The following is an 18,603-nucleotide window of genomic DNA, read 5'->3' on the forward strand; positions in this document are numbered from 1 at the left end:
CCTTCACCACGCGTAATTGACTCCCAAACCCAATTTCTGATTTCGTAGACCAAAACTTGTAATATTTTTATAAAATAAAAATACTCATTGTCGTAACTAGTTGGCTTTTCCCTTGAAAGGCCGGTTGCGACAAAGATTAACTATGATTTTGAAAAAATAATAGTTGACTGACCAAAATATCAATTAAATAATAGGCAGGTGACCAAATTGTTAGTTTAACCTAAATAAAAATATGTATGAATTATGTTAAGAAAATTATATTGGTCCGATTAATGTATATTTTGTTGTTTTAATCCACACATATATATAATTGTTATTATAAAATATATATGAATTATTTTAGATAAAATTTTATTTTTATTTATATTGGCCTAACCTATAAAATTTTTCAGGATTCTCGTGTTCCCTATGAGAATGTTTTCTCCATCTTTTGCTACAATATCAATTTGTATGGAATGTTGAGATGGTTGGTAATATAAAAAAATCCGTATGTCATATTTTTTTTTTTGGATATATACTTCTTCAAGTTATAGAATTCGTTGCCCGACCTCAATGATAAAAAGAAGTATTGTTCCTTTTAGAGATCATAAATTTGAGCAGCTAAGTTTGTATGGTGTGTGTGCATTTATTGTCAATTGATAGAAAAATTATGAATAAATAGTATCTTGTAACCACTCAAAATAATGAAAAAAATAAAATTTTATAAACTTATATATTAAGTGAATGAATATAAGTGTGACACCTCAAAGGCCAAGTTATTTTTTAATTAAATTAATTAAATCTTTGAATTTTTAAAATTTTGAAAATCAGAGTTGATTTAGATAAATTTGAGGTTTTGGGGATTAAATTGGATAAATTTAAGGGTTTAGGGTGAAATTAAAAGTTTTAAAAAATTAATGGTTAAATTATAAATTAGAAGTTTCAAATCAAATTTGTAAATCTTTAAAAGTTTAATGACTCATTTAATTCTAAGAACTATTTAAAATTATGCTTGAACTTTTGATTCTATACAATAATTTATCAAACATATAAGTTTGTAATTCACATTCGTGATTATGATGTCTTAAATGATTACATGAAGTATTTTAGACTCTTCAATTTAGCATGATTAATTGGGGTGAGATAAATGAAATTTTATGAGGTTAATAGTTACTATAATTAATAAGGGATACGCTTTAATTTAATCCCTACACATAAAAAGTTTTAGTTATATTAGTGTAACCCCCAGACCAATGCGGGTAGCCCGATCCGATCCGGGGTGTCACATTTGGGCCACCGGAGCGACCCACCGTAAAAATAGCTGAAATTTTAAAACTTTTATTGAAACGTGTAACTTATAAAATCATTTGCCACTATTTAAAAATAAAACAGATTTACAAACTCGTATATAAATAAAAATACAATTACATGCCCCCTAATCACATATACCATACTCTGCAACAACGCCGGAAGAACTCCCTTACTGAAGTCGATAGATGCACTGGTACAATTCTTTTAACCTGAAAATGTGAGTAATAGAATGAGCTTCGAAAAGCTCAGTAATACAGAACTACCAGATGATACCGATGAACGTGCAGACACAGATAAATATATATTTCCTTATTTTTTTCCGAACATGTACAGATTTTTATGCTGAGCAAAGATCCTACTGATATTTCAGGTGGTAACGAACAATGAGCTTTCAGTTCAGAGAAATATTTAGGATGACTGAGTTCAGGAGATCAGAATAGGTTTTCTAGTGTGTTCCCAAAAACCATGTAACTTTTCAGATCTTTTTAAAACATATATATATACCCCCATCCCATCACAACATAATGTGTAGGTTCCCCAGAACCATACACCCAACCCAACACACATATAAGGCCCTGAGCACAAAGCCGAGGTACCTGCGGAAATTCTTCCTTCAACAATACCCCCCAATTAAAACATTTTTCCGTCATTAAACGAAGATATCAGAAATCAAAACAGAATTCAGAACAGATATCAGAACAGAATCCAGATCAGAAATCAGAACAGAATTCAGGTCATTTATCAGAACAGAATTCAAGTCGGAAATACAATAAAATATTTATATGATTAGGGAACACACCAGAGTTTACAGATATTATTCAGAGATGCTAAATAATCTTAGCAGGCAGAGAAACACGGATTTTCAGTATACTGATAAAATACCGGACGTTAGAAATACTATTGGAAAAGTTCAATAACTGACAGAATCATCATATATTTAGGATATGATTCATCGGGATCATCTTATTCGTACACTTTTCTGAAGCTCTACGAAATTTGAAGGTATTCAGAATCTTTACAATCTATGACGATTAATCTGATTATCGAACAACTCCAGATGAATAGCTTCTAGAACCAATACTTACCAACTTGTCAATTCATTAACCTTTCAGGGTATTTACTCTTTAATACCAAATATTCTTATCCACAAATCATCATCTGAGTCATCACTGAATAGATCTTAAGGAGACAAACAAATATTCTAATGGTCTTTATTTTATTTCCATGTTTCAACTATACCATGAAATGCTGACGTACTTGATTTGTGGTTCAAAATCCATAGGGATGATATATCATATAAGTTCATCCGAGTTTCCAAACTTATTCCAATCTCTTACTTAATCCTCAGTCATTGAGGTTACTTAGTTCATTTAACATTCAAGTCCAATCCAGTTACTTCGGGATTTTCCCGAATAATTTAAACGTTCCTGAATTTCAGATACATGTTGTACTTCCATTCCATTCAATTTGGTCTTCGTGGTTGATTTGTCGAACAAACGTCCAATTCTTAGTACTGAATACGATCTAGATCTTAGCTGAACTGAATACTTCCAAAATTTGTCATCGAGCCAAACTTGAGAAGACGAACACATGTTCTAGAAATATCTATGTCATTCAGGTATTGACATAGCTTTAAGGTTGATCTATTCACTTAAATTGTTTTCCATTACCTTTAAAGGTAGTCCAATACTTATGCTTACTTGGATTCCTTAATTAATCCAAGACATTTACTTAATTTAGGCCAAAAGGGTATTTTGGTAATCTTGATGTCCAGTTTTATTCCATTCATTTCAGAGCTCGAGGATATCCAATCATTCCTGAGCTTGGTGATATTCTTGGGTCATTTCCATTACAAGGGTATTTTGGTCATTTTATAAATCTACGGTATTTCAATCTTTTCCTTCCATCCGGTCTTATTATTTAATTCAATCTTATCATTTACTTCAGTCCTTTCGAACAATTCTGACAGCAGAATACCCCCTATAAATTATTCTTCAAGTATTTGCTCATTATTCGGATATTTTCGAGTCAAGTGTCTTCTCATATTTTACAAACGGAAATCATGAATTTTCTATACAAAGTCATGATCTTAACAATTAAATCTGTACTTAATCGAGTTAAGTACGAATCCCCTAAGTATTTTCTCATTCAGAGTCAACTCAGACTATTCTATCTCTTAAGGGCATTTCCGTAATTTCTTAACCAGATAATTTCAATATTAGCTCTTAACGAAAATAATTATAATTTAGAGATCCTATGATTAATTGATTTCGTGAACACTCTCTGATCTTGAAATGATTTCCTTAACAGACTTCTAATATCCTTCACAAACCCTCATAGGACTAAAAACCGGTTATCCGCATTTCCTAATCAAAACTAGCATTTCTTATGCACATCAATAGTTTTTACCAGATCAATATGTCTTTTCAGAGTTATTAACCAACTTCCAGGGATAATTCTTATCATCTTACAACATAAGGGTATTTTCGTAATTTTACCCTACCAGATTATTCTCACAATTTCTCATCCAAGTACTTTTTAACATTTAACCTTTGATAAAATAAATTATAAATTGCAGATACAGGGATGATTTCTTTATCACTAATCACAAACTTGTAATTTAATCTAACAATTCCTCAATCTCTTATATTAGTCATTCAATCCGTAATCAGTTACAAAATTTCTACCACATCATATCAAGTGTATAAATTATTCAACTCCACCAAAGTGTCCAACATTATCTTGTTCATGCATTTATCAATATAAACATGTTCCATAAGCATAAAGAGGTAGTAAAGTATTACCTCGATTTTCGTGCAATACTGATCGACCATAAAAATTCCATTCGAATGCCTTTGATCCTCAATTCAGCTTCCAATAATTCCTCAGATACATATCAACATAAATTATATCAGAAACGAAGCTTAATTACGATAAACGGATCGAATCGGGTGATAAATCAGTGAAAGAAGGCTTACCGGGTTCGAATTTGGTGAAACGGACTTCGGATTCGGATTCAGGACGTCGAAAGCATAAAACATGACTTTTCGGAAATTTGGAATTTTCGGTCAAAATCAAAGTCAACGGGTTTGACCGGCAATATCGAGGCCTTCGGGTCCGAATTTCGGAAAACGAATTGCGGAATTGGATTTGGAACGTCGAAAACTATCAAAATAGGTATACTCGGTCGAAGTCAAAGGTCGTTTAATGCCCGGTCAAAGCCAGTCAAAGTTTTGGTCAACAGTGGTCAACGCCGGTCAACGGGTCAACGGTCAACGGGTCGGGTCAACGGGTCGAGTCAGGTCAACGGGTCGGGTAAACGGGTCGGGTCGGGTAAACGGGTCGGGTCGGGTTGTGACCGGTCAAACCGGTTTGACCGGTCAACTATGCACCAAAACCGGTCAAACCGGTCATTTTTTTCTTCCCCACGCGCAGTGGCGGCGCGTGAACAGTGATAAAATCTCGGAAAAATTTCTAAAAATTATTTTGAGCGATTTCGAGATACTTACAAAGCTCGGTTCACAATTTTGAACGGTGGAGAGCTCGATTTCAACAAATCGTAAACTTTAACCGCTTCACCTCCACACGCGCCGCCACCGCCGGAGAAAAGGGAGGACACCGGTGGACTCGGAACGGCTCAAGGAATACGATGGTGCGGGAGGTGTCGTAAACGGATGACCCGATCGTTGTGAATCGATGAAAAACCAACTAAAATCGAGTTATTACCGACGATACTTCCGACTGAAATTCACGACGAACGGTGATGATTCACGACGAAAGGTTTGAGGGGTTTTGTTCCTCGGTTGACAACGAATACGATGGTGGTTTCAGCTCATCGATCGGAGGTCGGACGGCGAGTAGATCGGAGTTGGAAGTTGGGTTGAGGGAGAGGGAAAACTGGAAAATTTCCAGAAAACATACGGGGGATTGGGTTTATAACATCTCATATTTAAAAATGGTTAAACCAAGAGTTTAGCCACTGAACTTCCTACACTTCATAAAACGGTCTTCCAACTTTGAAATTTTGCAATTTAATCCTCACTTTCTTCCAAAATACCAATTAAATCCACCACTTTATAATTTCTAAATTTTAGACCCTAAATTGGGGTGTTACAATTCTCCCCTCCTTAAAAGAATTTCGTCCTCGAAATTCATTTATGTCACATAATTGCAGAAATGAAACTTCCATCAGTTCTTTCATATCTTTCATGTAGCTTTTATAGAAACACAAATCCTTCACTAATCCTTAACCAGTTGAATATACATTCTTAACATAACTTTTCCTCATTTCAATAAAAGAATCTGAACGAAAATTTTCTCGAGTAATCAATCTCTTCAGAATTCTCCCTCAGTCCAAGTAAATAATCAAAACAACTTTATCCTTGTGAAATCAATTCAGCCTTGGTTACGTGAATAGGTTCGTAGAGCAGCAACATATCTTAATTTTATTTCTGGAGTCGAGTCAGAATTTCTCAGATGAATAACTCTCACATGGCTAAGGTACTTTACTACGTTAAGACAGATGTTACTGGTATTCCTTTTTGTACAAGCATAGCCTTAACGGATAGAAACTTCGGTTTATTCGCTACCGATAGGGACTCAGCCCTGGAGTTCCGGCTCAGAGAGGTATGATTGCAGTCTAGGGGCATGTACTGATCAGACATATTTTGACATTCGACCGGCCGATCTATCTTGAAAATCTTGACTCAAACCATAGCTCTGATACAACTAAATGTAACCCCCCAGACTAATGCGGGTAGCCCGATCCGATCCGGGGTGTCACATTTGGGCCACCGGAGCGACCCACCGTAAAAATAGCTGAAATTTTAAAACTTTTATTGAAACGTGTAACTTATAAAATCATTTGCCACTATTTAAAAATAAAACAGATTTACAAACTCGTATATAAATAAAAATACAATTACATGCCCCCTAATCACATATACCATACTCTGCAACAACGCCGGAAGAACTCCCTTACTGAAGTCGATAGATGCACTGGTACAATTATTTTAACCTGAAAATGTGAGTAATAGAATGAGCTTCGAAAAGCTCAGTAATACAGAACTACCAGATGATACTGATGAACGTGCAGACACAGATAAATATATATTTCCTTATTTTTTTCCGAACATGTACAGATTTTTATGCTGAGCAAAGATCCTACTGATATTTCAGGTGGTAACGAACAATGAGCTTTCAGTTCAGAGAAATATTTAGGATGACTGAGTTCAGGAGATCAGAATAGGTTTTCTAGTGTGTTCCCAAAAACCATGTAACTTTTCAGATCTTTTTAAAACATATATATATACCCCCATCCCATCACAACATAATGTGTAGGTTCCCCAGAACCATACACCCAACCCAACACAACATATAAGGCCCTGAGCACAAAGCCGAGGTACCTGCGGAAATTCTTCCTTCAACAATACCCCCCAATTAAAACATTTTTCCGTCATTAAACGAAGATATCAGAAATCAAAACAGAATTCAGAACAGATATCAGAATAGAATCCAGATCAGAAATCAGAACAGAATTCAGGTCATTTATCAGAACAGAATTCAAGTCGGAAATCAGATAAAATATTTATATGATTAGGGAACACACCAGAGTTTACAGATATTATTCAGAGATGCAAAATAATCTTAGCAGGCAGAGAAACACGGATTTTCAGTATACTGATAAAATACCGGACGTTAGAAATACTATTGGAAAAGTTCAATAACTGACAGAATCATCAGATATTTAGGATATGATTCATCGGGATCATCTTATTCGTACACTTTTCTGAAGCTCTACGAAATTTGAAGGTATTCAGAATCTTTACAATCTATGACGATTAATCTGATTATCGAACAACTCCAGATGAATAGCTTCTAGAACCAATACTTACCAACTTGTCAATTCATTAACCTTTCAGGGTATTTACTCTTTAATACCAAATATTCTTATCCACAAATCATCATCTGAGTCATCACTGAATAGATCTTAAGGAGACAAACAAATATTCTAATGGTCTTTATTTTATTTCCATGTTTCAACTATACCATGAAATGCTGACGTACTGGATTTGTGGATCAAAATCCATAGGGATGATATATCATATAAGTTCATCCGAGTTTCCAAACTTATTCCAATCTCTTACTTAATCCTCAGTCATTGAGGTTACTTAGTTCATTTAACATTCAAGTCCAATCCAGTTACTTCGGGATTTTCCCGAATAATTTAAACGTTCCTGAATTTCAGATACATGTTGTACTTCCATTCCATTCAATTTGGTCTTCGTGGTTGATTTGTCGAACAAACGTCCAATTCTTAGTACTGAATACGATCTAGATCTTAGCTGAACTGAATACTTCCAAAATTTGTCATCGAGCCAAACTTGAGAAGACGAACACATGTTCTAGAAATATCTATGTCATTCAGGTATTGACATAGCTTTAAGGTTGATCTATTCACTTAAATTGTTTTCCATTACCTTTAAAGGTAGTCCAATACTTATGCTTACTTGGATTCCTTAATTAATCCAAGACATTTACTTAATTTAGGCCAAAAGGGTATTTTGGTAATCTTGATGTCCAGTTTTATTCCATTCATTTCAGAGCTTGAGGATATCCAATCATTCCTGAGCTTGGTGATATTCTTGGGTCATTTCCATTACAAGGGTATTTTGGTCATTTTATAAATCTACGGTATTTCAATCTTTTCCTTCCATCCGATCTTATTATTTAATTCAATCTTATCATTTACTTCAGTATTTTCGAACAATTCTGACAGCAGAATACCCCCTATAAATTATTCTTCAAGTATTTGCTCATTATTCGGATATTTTCGAGTCAAGTGTCTTCTCATATTTTACAAACGGAAATCATGAATTTTCTATACAAAGTCATGATCTTAACAATTAAATCTGTACTTAATCGAGTTAAGTACGAATCCCCTAAGTATTTTCTCATTCAGAGTCAACTCAGACTATTCTATCTCTTAAGGGTATTTCCGTAATTTCTTAACCAGATAATTTCAATATTAGCTCTTAACGAAAATAATTATAATTTAGAGATCCTATCATTAATTGATTTCGTGAACACTCTCTGATCTTGAAATGATTTCCTTAACAAACTTCTAATATCCTTCACAAACCCTCATAGGACTAAAAACCGGTTATCCGCATTTCCTAATCAAAACTAGCATTTCTTATGCACATCAATAGTTTTTACCAGATCAATATGTCTTTTCAGAGTTATTAACCAACTTCCAGGGATAATTCTTATCATCTTACAACATAAGGGTATTTTCGTAATTTTACCCTACCAGATTATTCTCACAATTTCTCATCCAAGTACTTTTTAACATTTAACCTTTGATGAAATAAATTATAAATTGCAGATACAGGGCTGATTTCTTTATCACTAATCACAAACTTGTAATTTAATCTAACAATTCCTCAATCTCTTATATTAGTCATTCAATCCGTAATCAGTTACAGAATTTCTACCACATCATATCGAGTGTATAAATTATTCAACTCCACCAAAGTGTCCAACATTATCTTGTTCATGCATTTATCAATATAAACATGTTCCATAAGCATAAAGAGGTAGTAAAGTATTACCTCGATTTCCGTGCAATACTGATCGACCATAAAAGTTCCATTCGAATGCCTTTGATCCTCAATTCAGCTTCCAATAATTCCTCAGATACATATCAACATAAATTATATCAGAAACGAAGCTTAATTACGATAAACGGATCGAATCGGGTGATAAATCAGTGAAAGAAGGCTTACCGGGTTCGAATTTGGTAAAACGGACTTCGGATTCGGATTCAGGACGTCGAAAGCATAAAACATGACTTTTCGGAAATTTGGAATTTTCGGTTAAAATCAAAGTCAACGGGTTTGACCGGCAATATCGAGGCCTTCGGGTCCGAATTTCGTAAAACGAATTGCGGAATTGGATTTGGAACGTCGAAAACTATCAAGATAGGTATACTCGGTCGAAGTCAAAGGTCGTTTAATGCCCGATCAAAGCTAGTCAAAGTTTTGGTCAACAGTGGTCAACGCCGGTCAACGGTCAACGGGTCGGGTCAACGGGTCGAGTCGGGTCAACGGGTCGGGTAAACGGGTCGGGTCTGGTAAACGGGTCGGGTCGGGTTGTGACCGGTCAAACCGGTCAACTATGCACCAAAACCGGTCATTTTTTTCTTCCCCACGCGCAGTGGCGGCGCGTGGGGGCGCATGAACAGTGATAAAATCTCGGAAAATTTTCTAAAAATTATTTTGAGCGATTTCGAGATACTTACAAAGCTCGGTTCACAATTTTGAACGGCGGAGAGCTCGATTTCAACAAATCGTAAACTTTAACCGCTTCACCTCCACACGCGCCGCCACCGCCGGAGAAAAGGGAGGACATCGGTGGACTCGGAACGGCTCAAGGAACACGATGGTGCGGGAGGTGTCGTAAACGGATGACCCGATCGTTGTGAATCGATGAAAAACCAACTAAAATCGAGTTATTACCGACGATACTTCCGACTGAAATTCCCGACGAACGGTGATGATTCACGACGAAAGGTTTGAGGGGTTTTGTTCCTCGGTTGACAACGAATACGATGGTGGTTTCGGCTCATCGATCGGAGGTCGGACGGCGAGTAGATCGGAGTTGGAAGTTGGGTTGAGGGAGAGGGAAAACTGGAAAATTTCCAGAAAATATACGGGGGATTGGGTTTATAACATCTCATATTTAAAAATGGTTAAACCAAGAGTTTAGCAACTGAACTTCCTACACTTCATAAAACGGTCTTCCAACTTTGAAATTTTGCAATTTAATCCTCACTTTCTTCCAAAATACCAATTAAATCCACCACTTTATAATTTCTAAATTTTAGACCCTAAATTGGGGTGTTACAATTAGATTCATGTAATAACTTTCTATAATCAGGGACGGAAGCATGAATTTATATTAGATAAATGAACTTAAGAAATTATATTAAAAATTTAAGAGGTGCCAAATTATAAAATCTTAGAGAGTGCGAAAATAAATAATCCATTTAAAACACAAGAAAAATATCTAAAATTTAAGAAAATTTAAAAATTTTAGTGGTGCAGCCGCACCACAGCACCCTTCAGTCTATCCATGTCTATAACTTTAGCATAATATTAAAAGAACGAAGGAAACAAATATTTTAAAAATCTTAATTTACTAAAATTATCAAGAGCCTTATACTCTTATAAATTACATTGACCTGATATTATTTATATTATTAATAAATTTATTAAATATACTTATAATTTAAATATTGAATATTAGAATGCTTTTAAGTGTTTGTTTAAAGCTACTAAAACAAGAAAATATTTTGTAAATGATTGATACTCAATCTAATATTTTAAGTTTTACGTGGTCAAATAAAATCGTAAAAGTATTCATTATCCACTTATCTTTATAATTTACTGTGTACATTTTTTTAGTTATGACTTTTACTCTTAATTAATTCATAGTTTAAAATTTGAGTGACCAATTGAGATGGATTTAATGAATTTATTGAATTTAAATGATTAGTTATTAAATTCTATTAATGAATTCATATCGAAGTTGGATGATTTTTTTATTATTAAGTTAAGGTGATTACAAAAGTAATATGTATTCTAAATATTCTTAACCATTTGACAATGAACGCTCAATCACCATGTTGCAACCATTGGTACTCGAACCCACGACTTCTAGGAATAACAACGATTCCTTTAACCATTGAGGTAAGTTGGTTTATGCATTTTGATGGGTTTTTTTAATCAACGTGAACTTAACATATTTTAAATTAACTGGTTGAACTTAATAAATGATTTTAATGATTCCATAACTCTTATTTAGGTGGTCTGTATTAAAATGAATTTAATATACTTATTTATGTAAGTGTAACTGTCCCTTTTTTCCCATATGTATGAGATAAGGGGAGGTAAGATAGTAGGCTGCCCCCAACATCAGGTTGAGAGCAGCTTCCGTAGGAGACCTCCAAATTATGAAATGCCCTCCGTGGGACTCGATCCCACGACCTCAAGGTTAAGAACCTTATGCTCTACCTCAAGTGTATGAAATGACCATCCAGCTCAGTTGGTAGAGCACAAGGTTCTTAACCTTGAGGTCGTGAGATCGAGTCCCACGGAAGGCATTTCATAATTCGGAGGTCTCCTACGGAAGATGCTCTCAATTTGGTATTGGGGGCAGCCTACTATCTTACCTCCCCTTACCCCATACATATGGGAAAAAAGGGACAACCATTTATGTAAGTGTAAAATTTAATCACCTTCTTTCAAATCACTAGTACTTAAATGATTAATTTCACTATTGGATTTCCCTTATCTTTTTATAAAAATTATAGTTATTTGCATAGAGGTTACTGGTAATGTTTGGATATACAATTCTTCAAATGTTTAAATAAAGTTTTTTATATATAAATTTTAAATTTAATTTTAATTCTACTTAGAGGGGTGAAGAAAAGGATTCTAAAGAAAGGAAGGGACTACTTCTAGTGATATAGAACCCGTGACTTAAGAAATATGAAGAAACAAAGATGAGCTACTTAGTTATCCAACCAAATATATTTACTTAAATAAAATCTTCTAAACTAGCATTAATTAAAAGATTAAATACAATAATTATTTGTGTACTGCATTACCCCTTATATGGTCCGGTTTATCTCAATGTTCGTATTAACATATGATTTTGATACGTTTCGTTTTATTTTATGTATTACTTGTCTAATATTTTTGAAGCTTTTAAATTAAGTTATTTTTTATTTAATTCTATCAATTATAATTAACAATATAATTTTTAAAATAGTCTAGATGGATTACAATGTAGTATCTAGATATGATATTACTTAACTATTCACAACTCGCACACATCTTGCAAACACAATTACTCAAACTCAAAACCTTAAAAAATAACAACATTCATTTTTAATCGCTAAATAATATACTTACGTTAAATTACAGTGGTTACTGCCCGTTGAATTTCAGGACTTATATCGGTCGATGGATGAGACGTTACGTAAATCAACACAAGAAAAAAGAAACTCAGGTTCATGCATTTTAAATTTTCTTTCAAGTTCAAAGAAGCAAAGTATCGGAAGATATCTAAAAACCATGATGTGGGTTGAATCACGTAAGTTTGATGCTTTAATTTGCTTGAATACCTTCCCTTCTAAGCATGTGAAAACGTTACAACTCCATTGCAGAACAGGTAAGGTTTCTACTTTTGATTTGCCTTTTTCTAAGTTGAAAATTTGGGTGGTTAAATTAATGTCAAAACTTCAAATATTCACAATAATAATATCATGCAATTACGAAATTGATAGTAGTTCATTGATCAAGGACAAAGTATCATTGTTTTAAAGGTATACTTGATAAATATATTTTAAAAAAGTTACATGTGAGATTATTTTTTACATGTATTATTTTTTTTATCAACCTGGACTAACTATAAGATAGTATATGTCTGAAAATTTTTAATCAACTGACGATGAACGCTCAAATATCCATGTAAATACCGTGTTCGAGCCTGAGACCTCTAAACATAACAATCATCTATTTAACCAATAAAGTCGTTTAGTTCATACTTACATGTATTATTCGATAGACCATGCATGTGCGTATGAGCAAAACTTGGTTTAATTTAATAATTAAAGAATAAAAATAAATTTTGAATTAATTGAAGTGAGTTATTTGAGTTATTAGATCAAATTAAATATATAATTTAAATTATTTGAGTTTAAATTGAATTTGATTTTTACGGCTTGAATATCTAAACATCTAAATAACAACTTTGGTATAATATGTTTTGAGTCCCTGTCAAATTTAAAATTGATCTAATTGGTCCACTCTAATTTGTAACATAATTTAAAATTTTTCAAAAACATTAGATATTAACAAAACTTTTAAAGTTTAAAAATTAGTTAGAAAATCAAATTTTCAAAAAACAAATTGTTTAAAAATTCTAGAAATTATGAAAAAAAAATCATAGATTACAAAAAGTATGAAAAATCCTAAAAACTAAACTATAAAAATCTAAAATTAAAATTATATAATAATTAATTCTTGAGTTAATTAAAATTTAATTAAGTTTCAGCATTATTAATTACTAAATTGAGTTTCTCGTTTTCGTTTATATTTTATTTTGAAATAAGTTTTCAAATATATATGCTCTCAAATTTATGTGATCTAATTTAGATTTTAATCAAATTATCTATAAAATTTTAATTAGACATCAAATTGTTTAAGTCCCAATAATCTTCCATCGTTTAGGTCAGGTATTTTCATGATTAATGATTTCCTACATTTATTTATATATTCATCAAGAGATTTTATGTTTTCTCAAATATCTTCGATACTTGAAACAATGATTTATTAGGTTATATGAATTTGGATGTGAAGATTAAATACATTATTTGAGAAATCATTTCATAAATATTTTTATTACATTATTTATAATTCTAATCCATAAAAATAATTGAAAATATGATGAAGGAATATATTTATTAGATTATTTTTTAATTAAAATAAAAAATTAAAATCGATAAAATTTTTAGATATCAAACATTAAAATTATAAAATTATTTTAAATTAATACCAACGTAATAAAATATATAAAGATTAAAATTATTACTATACCACACAATATCACTTCTTTATTAAGTATTAAACTACTTGCAATAGAAGTAAACAACACAAACCAAGTGATTTATGTGGTAAAAGAATTGTTGTTATTTTTTGAATATCCGGATTAGAGTATCATAGATATCAAGAATATGAGCATTCGATGTTGAAAGGTTGAAAGCTATCTTTAAATAAATAAAATAAAAATAAATTGAGACAAGATTGCCAACCTTTACCCACAAAAGCAACATTTTAGAGTATTGTCATGTTCTATTATTTCTTTTTTGAAGATTTGAATGATCATAAAGACACATGCCATGCTCACGTCTTATCTCAGGAACCAACTATGTTTTGCTGTCGTTGCCAAAACAGGACAGCTTTTGCGGTTACTCTTAACATTCCCTACGCATGAAAATGACTACAGCAAAGAAAAGTTCAAACACTAAAACATCATTGATTAATGGAATTTATGCCTTTTGTATCGGGAGCGAAATGAGACCCTTACCTGAATGTGTGTTTTTCATCCGTATTTTATTGTATCAGACAATATTAATGGTGGAAATTGGATTACGATAGTTTTTGAAAATGTATCTATTTTAGTTTAGATAAAGAATCATGGTTGATTATTTGGTGGAAGAGAAATAAAGATCATACTAGATAAAGATCATAATAAACAGTTGTTGAGAGAGAGAAAGTCCGGGAGAGAGAAAAGTGCCCCATTTTAACATGCAATGGTGACTTATATTATAGATTTGCCCTTGGTGTTAATATCAAGTCTATAATGATGATGATCATTTGTAGGTTGACAGGTCAAATAAATTTGATTGTCAAATAATGAATTGTAGATCACATGGACTTCTTAATAGTAACGTTAAGATATTGTTGTTATTCGAGGGATACAGAGCTCTAGAGGCTATGAGGAAATCCGGAGGCCTTCAAGAGCTCTAGAAGCTTTGAGGAATGGTCACAGAAATTTGGCTTCCGAAAGTGATCAAGAGGAAGTACAACATTTGTCCTCACTATCGATGGAATACCATAAAATAACTTGATTTGAGACTAGTGAAAGAAGACAATATTATTAAAGGAATCATTTCTAAGGATCAATGTGGTGACTTATTTCAAGATACTGATCATATGTTGCCTTGACACAGAAATCACTTCGAGAGACATTGATGCCATTGATCTGGAGGCAACTAAGAGTAATCCAATTCTACATCGACTAGCTGTTCACTTAACGATAATCATACATTATAGAATTAACGATAATCATACATTTCACTTATTGAGAGCAATATCAACAAGCTTTTCAACATATGATAAATTATAGAATTACTAGAGATATTTGAGAGAGTTTTCAATATATGATAAATTATAGAATTACTAGAGATATTTGAGAAAGAGATGGAAGATAGGACTAGTTATTATGCTCTTAGGGTTCATCTCGACTACTACTTTTCGATTGGGAGGTACACCACATTCATCTCACTAACTGCTGATGGTGAAAGTTTCGAGAGAAAAAGAACTTGGGAGAGAGAATATCTCCTTTTTAACCTTGCATAATAACTTATAAGCTAACCTTTGATATTGGTGTCAGACTTGGGTGATTATGAGTCTCACGGGTTGAAAAACTATTTGACCATCAGATAGTGGATTGTAACTTACGTGACCTGTCGATGATCTCATCTCAGTGTTGTAACTATCCGAATGATACAAAATTTCGAAGACTTTATGAAATTCCAAAGGTTTAGATGAATGGTAGCAGAGACGTGACTTCCGAAGGAGATACAATAGATATGAATGTCGAGTGTCTAATGTGGTCACTTTAAGAAGAAAGAAAATTTAAACAACTAAGCATCAAACAAAATGTAACCATATCTAACCACTCATGCAAGCTATATAACTTTTCTACAAAAATCATACTAGAAAAAAGTTGCACATTTTAGATCTGTGAAGCAACTACACCTCTTTTTCTTCTCCTTTTTGTTGTAACTTTGAATACAGAGGAAAAATATCCATGTCCAATAATCTACTGATGTCATAATCCTGGGATACCGGAAACTAGACCACACGAAAAGACTCGGCTATCTTCTTTAAATCCTCGTAATGCCTTTTCCATTGAAGACCTGTCAGAAACATCAAACATTAAGAATATTTCGTCTCTCGATTTGATTAAACAATAACTCAGATGAAATGCATGTTGGACTAACTTTCAAAGATTACGGATTCAAAAGAAGCACCAAGTAAGACAGAGAGTACATACCACTTCCAGTTACACTGAATAGGTAAAGGCGATTACCAGCTGCAGTTGCAGTGATCAGTGCGTGGGGTGGCTCCAATTCATACAGGTAATACATTCTGCCATCATGCTCCGCTGTGTTCATGCTTAGAACCTTGCCTTCTACGTTTTCACCGATCACTTCCGGACCAAACGCATTGATAACTTTTTCAGGAGGTCCAATCTTTTGAATCGTGGCATTGTCACCAAGGTCTATGCAATCACAAGGCAAACAAGTTTTTTTATGTTGTAAGTAGGCATCAGTAATCTTAAATTCATTCTAGCATCCATGCACAAATCAAACAACTTTAAACTATTTTGGTATCTAAAGAGAAAAATTCATTGCAGATTACTTCAATGGACTAACACAAAATGCTACAAAGTTGTATTGAAACTAGAAAATCTTACTGTCAGCGAATCTCAGAACAGGTGCAACAATGACAAACAACCGTCCTTGTTTCGAGCTAGCACACCTCAAGTCTATCTCTGTACCGCCTAAATCAGCTATCGATACGGGAACCTGTTGTAGGGATGTATATATATATATATATGTTCAGAAAAGAGCTTGAAAATGGGAAATGTGTAGTGGAATTAATGTGTACCTCTTCCCAACCTTGAGGCACTTTAAAGGAATAAGGGATGATAGGACTCCATCCAACACCATGCCCTCCTGACTTTTCATCTGGTCTTCGATAAGTACACCAATCTGTCTGAGCACATTGTTTACTAGCGAAGATGATCTTTCACTAAAACAACAAATACAGATAATGTAGCAAAGCATGCACTGGTTTCATTATCACCATAGGCCTTTAACATCTATCAATTCACACATTTCTGTCCAGTCTAAGCATCTTGGGAGACAAAATCCCACAAAGGCACCTTGGGAATACAATACCAATTGTTAGATAGGATACCCCATCTGTAACTTCATCAAGAAACTAGGTTGAACAGGAACATGAAGATGGATCACAAATTTAGGAAGTATTTGCCAGAAAAATTAGGTTTCCATTAAGTTCTTCAGAAATTTAAATGCTAGGGATCGGGGGATGTGAGAATTAATGCATGATGTTGTATGGCTGAGAAGGCTACCGATGAGCAAGTAAAATTGTAATACTACCAACCTTGTTCATCGGGCTCAGACAAGCCAGGTATCCTTCCTGCTAGAAGACCTTGTTTGACGACGGCTAAACCCTCATCTGGAAATCCAACTACAGACGATGACGATAGAGAGATCCCAGAAATCAAAAGGGACCGTCGGCTCAAAATCCCCCATGAAACGTCTTTCTCCTTACCAATCAATCCATTTTCTGTTGAAGTGGGATGGGTTTTGGATCTTGAAATTCCATTTTCCGGTGAAGAAAAAGATAGTTGTTGCCGATAACAGTTCCATGAAAAGCTAGTGCAACAGGAGAACAATGTGGTGGACATGTTTGTACCAGAGGATTATAGAGAAAGCAAAGAGAGAATGGGAGTGCTTTGGAGTAATGGGTCAGATTCTAGAATTCAATAACAAGTGATTGTTGAGAATTTCTGTTTTCAAGTCATGAGGAAGAGTATTGAAGTTGCCAACTTGATGTATTTTTTTTTTTTGTGAACGTGGTCGCATCTCTGCGCATTTTTCAGATTCTTCCCGATAATTTATCCAACCCACAAATTTACCCTTTTTTTCTAATATTTTATTTTCTTTTATTTTTAAGGGTAGAATACATAAATAGTCTTTGACTATAAAATATTATTTTATTAAGTACTTCGACTATTAAAAGTTATAAAATAATCTCAAAACTAAAGAGTGTTATTTTTCTGAACTCTAACTATTAAAAGTTATAAAATGATCACTCAACTATTTATATATTTCACTCATCTTTTTCGTTAAAAAAACGATGATCACATTAGTTGAATGTTAATATACTAACTAAAATATGATAAAATTTAATCTCAGAATCTCAAACGATAATATAATTCAAACAATTCTTGAACTAAATTTTATCATATCTCAATCAACATGTTAACGTTTAATTTAAACGACCATCAAATTTTTATAAAAAAAAAAGATGAATTTAAAACATATGAATAATCAAGTGATAATTTTATAAATTTTAATAATAGAGAGATTCAACAAAACTGCATTCTATAATTGGGAGACCATTTATGTATTTTATCCTATTTTTAAATGTGTTTCATCAAACATATGTAAAGTTAAATAAATTTTAAAATTTAAAAGATCAAAATAATTCCTTCTTATTTTACTTTTAAAAATATTTTATAATTAATGTAATGTACAAAAAATTCCGTGTCATTGTTTACAAAATGATAATTGTGAATACTAATTTTAAAAGGTGAAAAAATAATAGAAATGCTCTAAACCCAGTGAACACTAATTTGTGAAAA

The 18,603-nt window shown here is 33.0% G+C and overlaps 1 protein-coding gene across 1 annotated transcript; it reads right to left on the reverse strand.

Annotated features, from left to right (window-relative positions):
• Window positions 1-15,819: 15,819 nt before the first annotated feature.
• LOC120146098 (psbP domain-containing protein 4, chloroplastic-like) lies at window positions 15,820-17,719 on the reverse strand. Its single transcript, XM_039159756.1, has 5 exons — window positions 17,337-17,719; window positions 16,818-16,921; window positions 16,624-16,735; window positions 16,201-16,428; window positions 15,820-16,063 (listed from the first exon to the last, which is right to left on the reverse strand). The coding sequence occupies exons 1-5, from the start codon at window positions 17,641-17,643 to the stop codon at window positions 15,999-16,001; spliced, it is 816 nt and encodes a 271-aa protein (XP_039015687.1). The 5' UTR covers window positions 17,644-17,719; the 3' UTR covers window positions 15,820-15,998.
• Window positions 17,720-18,603: the final 884 nt, after the last annotated feature.

Source organism: Hibiscus syriacus, unplaced genomic scaffold (assembly GCF_006381635.1).
Source record: "Hibiscus syriacus cultivar Baekdansim isolate YM2019G1 unplaced genomic scaffold, ASM638163v2 tig00002511_pilon, whole genome shotgun sequence".
Classification (NCBI taxonomy): Eukaryota; Viridiplantae; Streptophyta; class Magnoliopsida; order Malvales; family Malvaceae; genus Hibiscus; species Hibiscus syriacus.

Coding starts and splice junctions, on each gene's coding strand:
- LOC120146098 (XM_039159756.1), bottom strand. CDS start 17,643: ATGTCCACCACATTGTTCTCCTGTTGCACTAGCTTTTCATGGAACTGT. Junction 16,429..16,623: donor TGTTCTGAGATTCGCTGACA/GTAAGATTTTCT, acceptor GTGATTGCATAG/ACCTTGGTGACAATGCCACG. Junction 16,064..16,200: donor ATTCAGTGTAACTGGAAGTG/GTATGTACTCTC, acceptor TGTTTCTGACAG/GTCTTCAATGGAAAAGGCAT.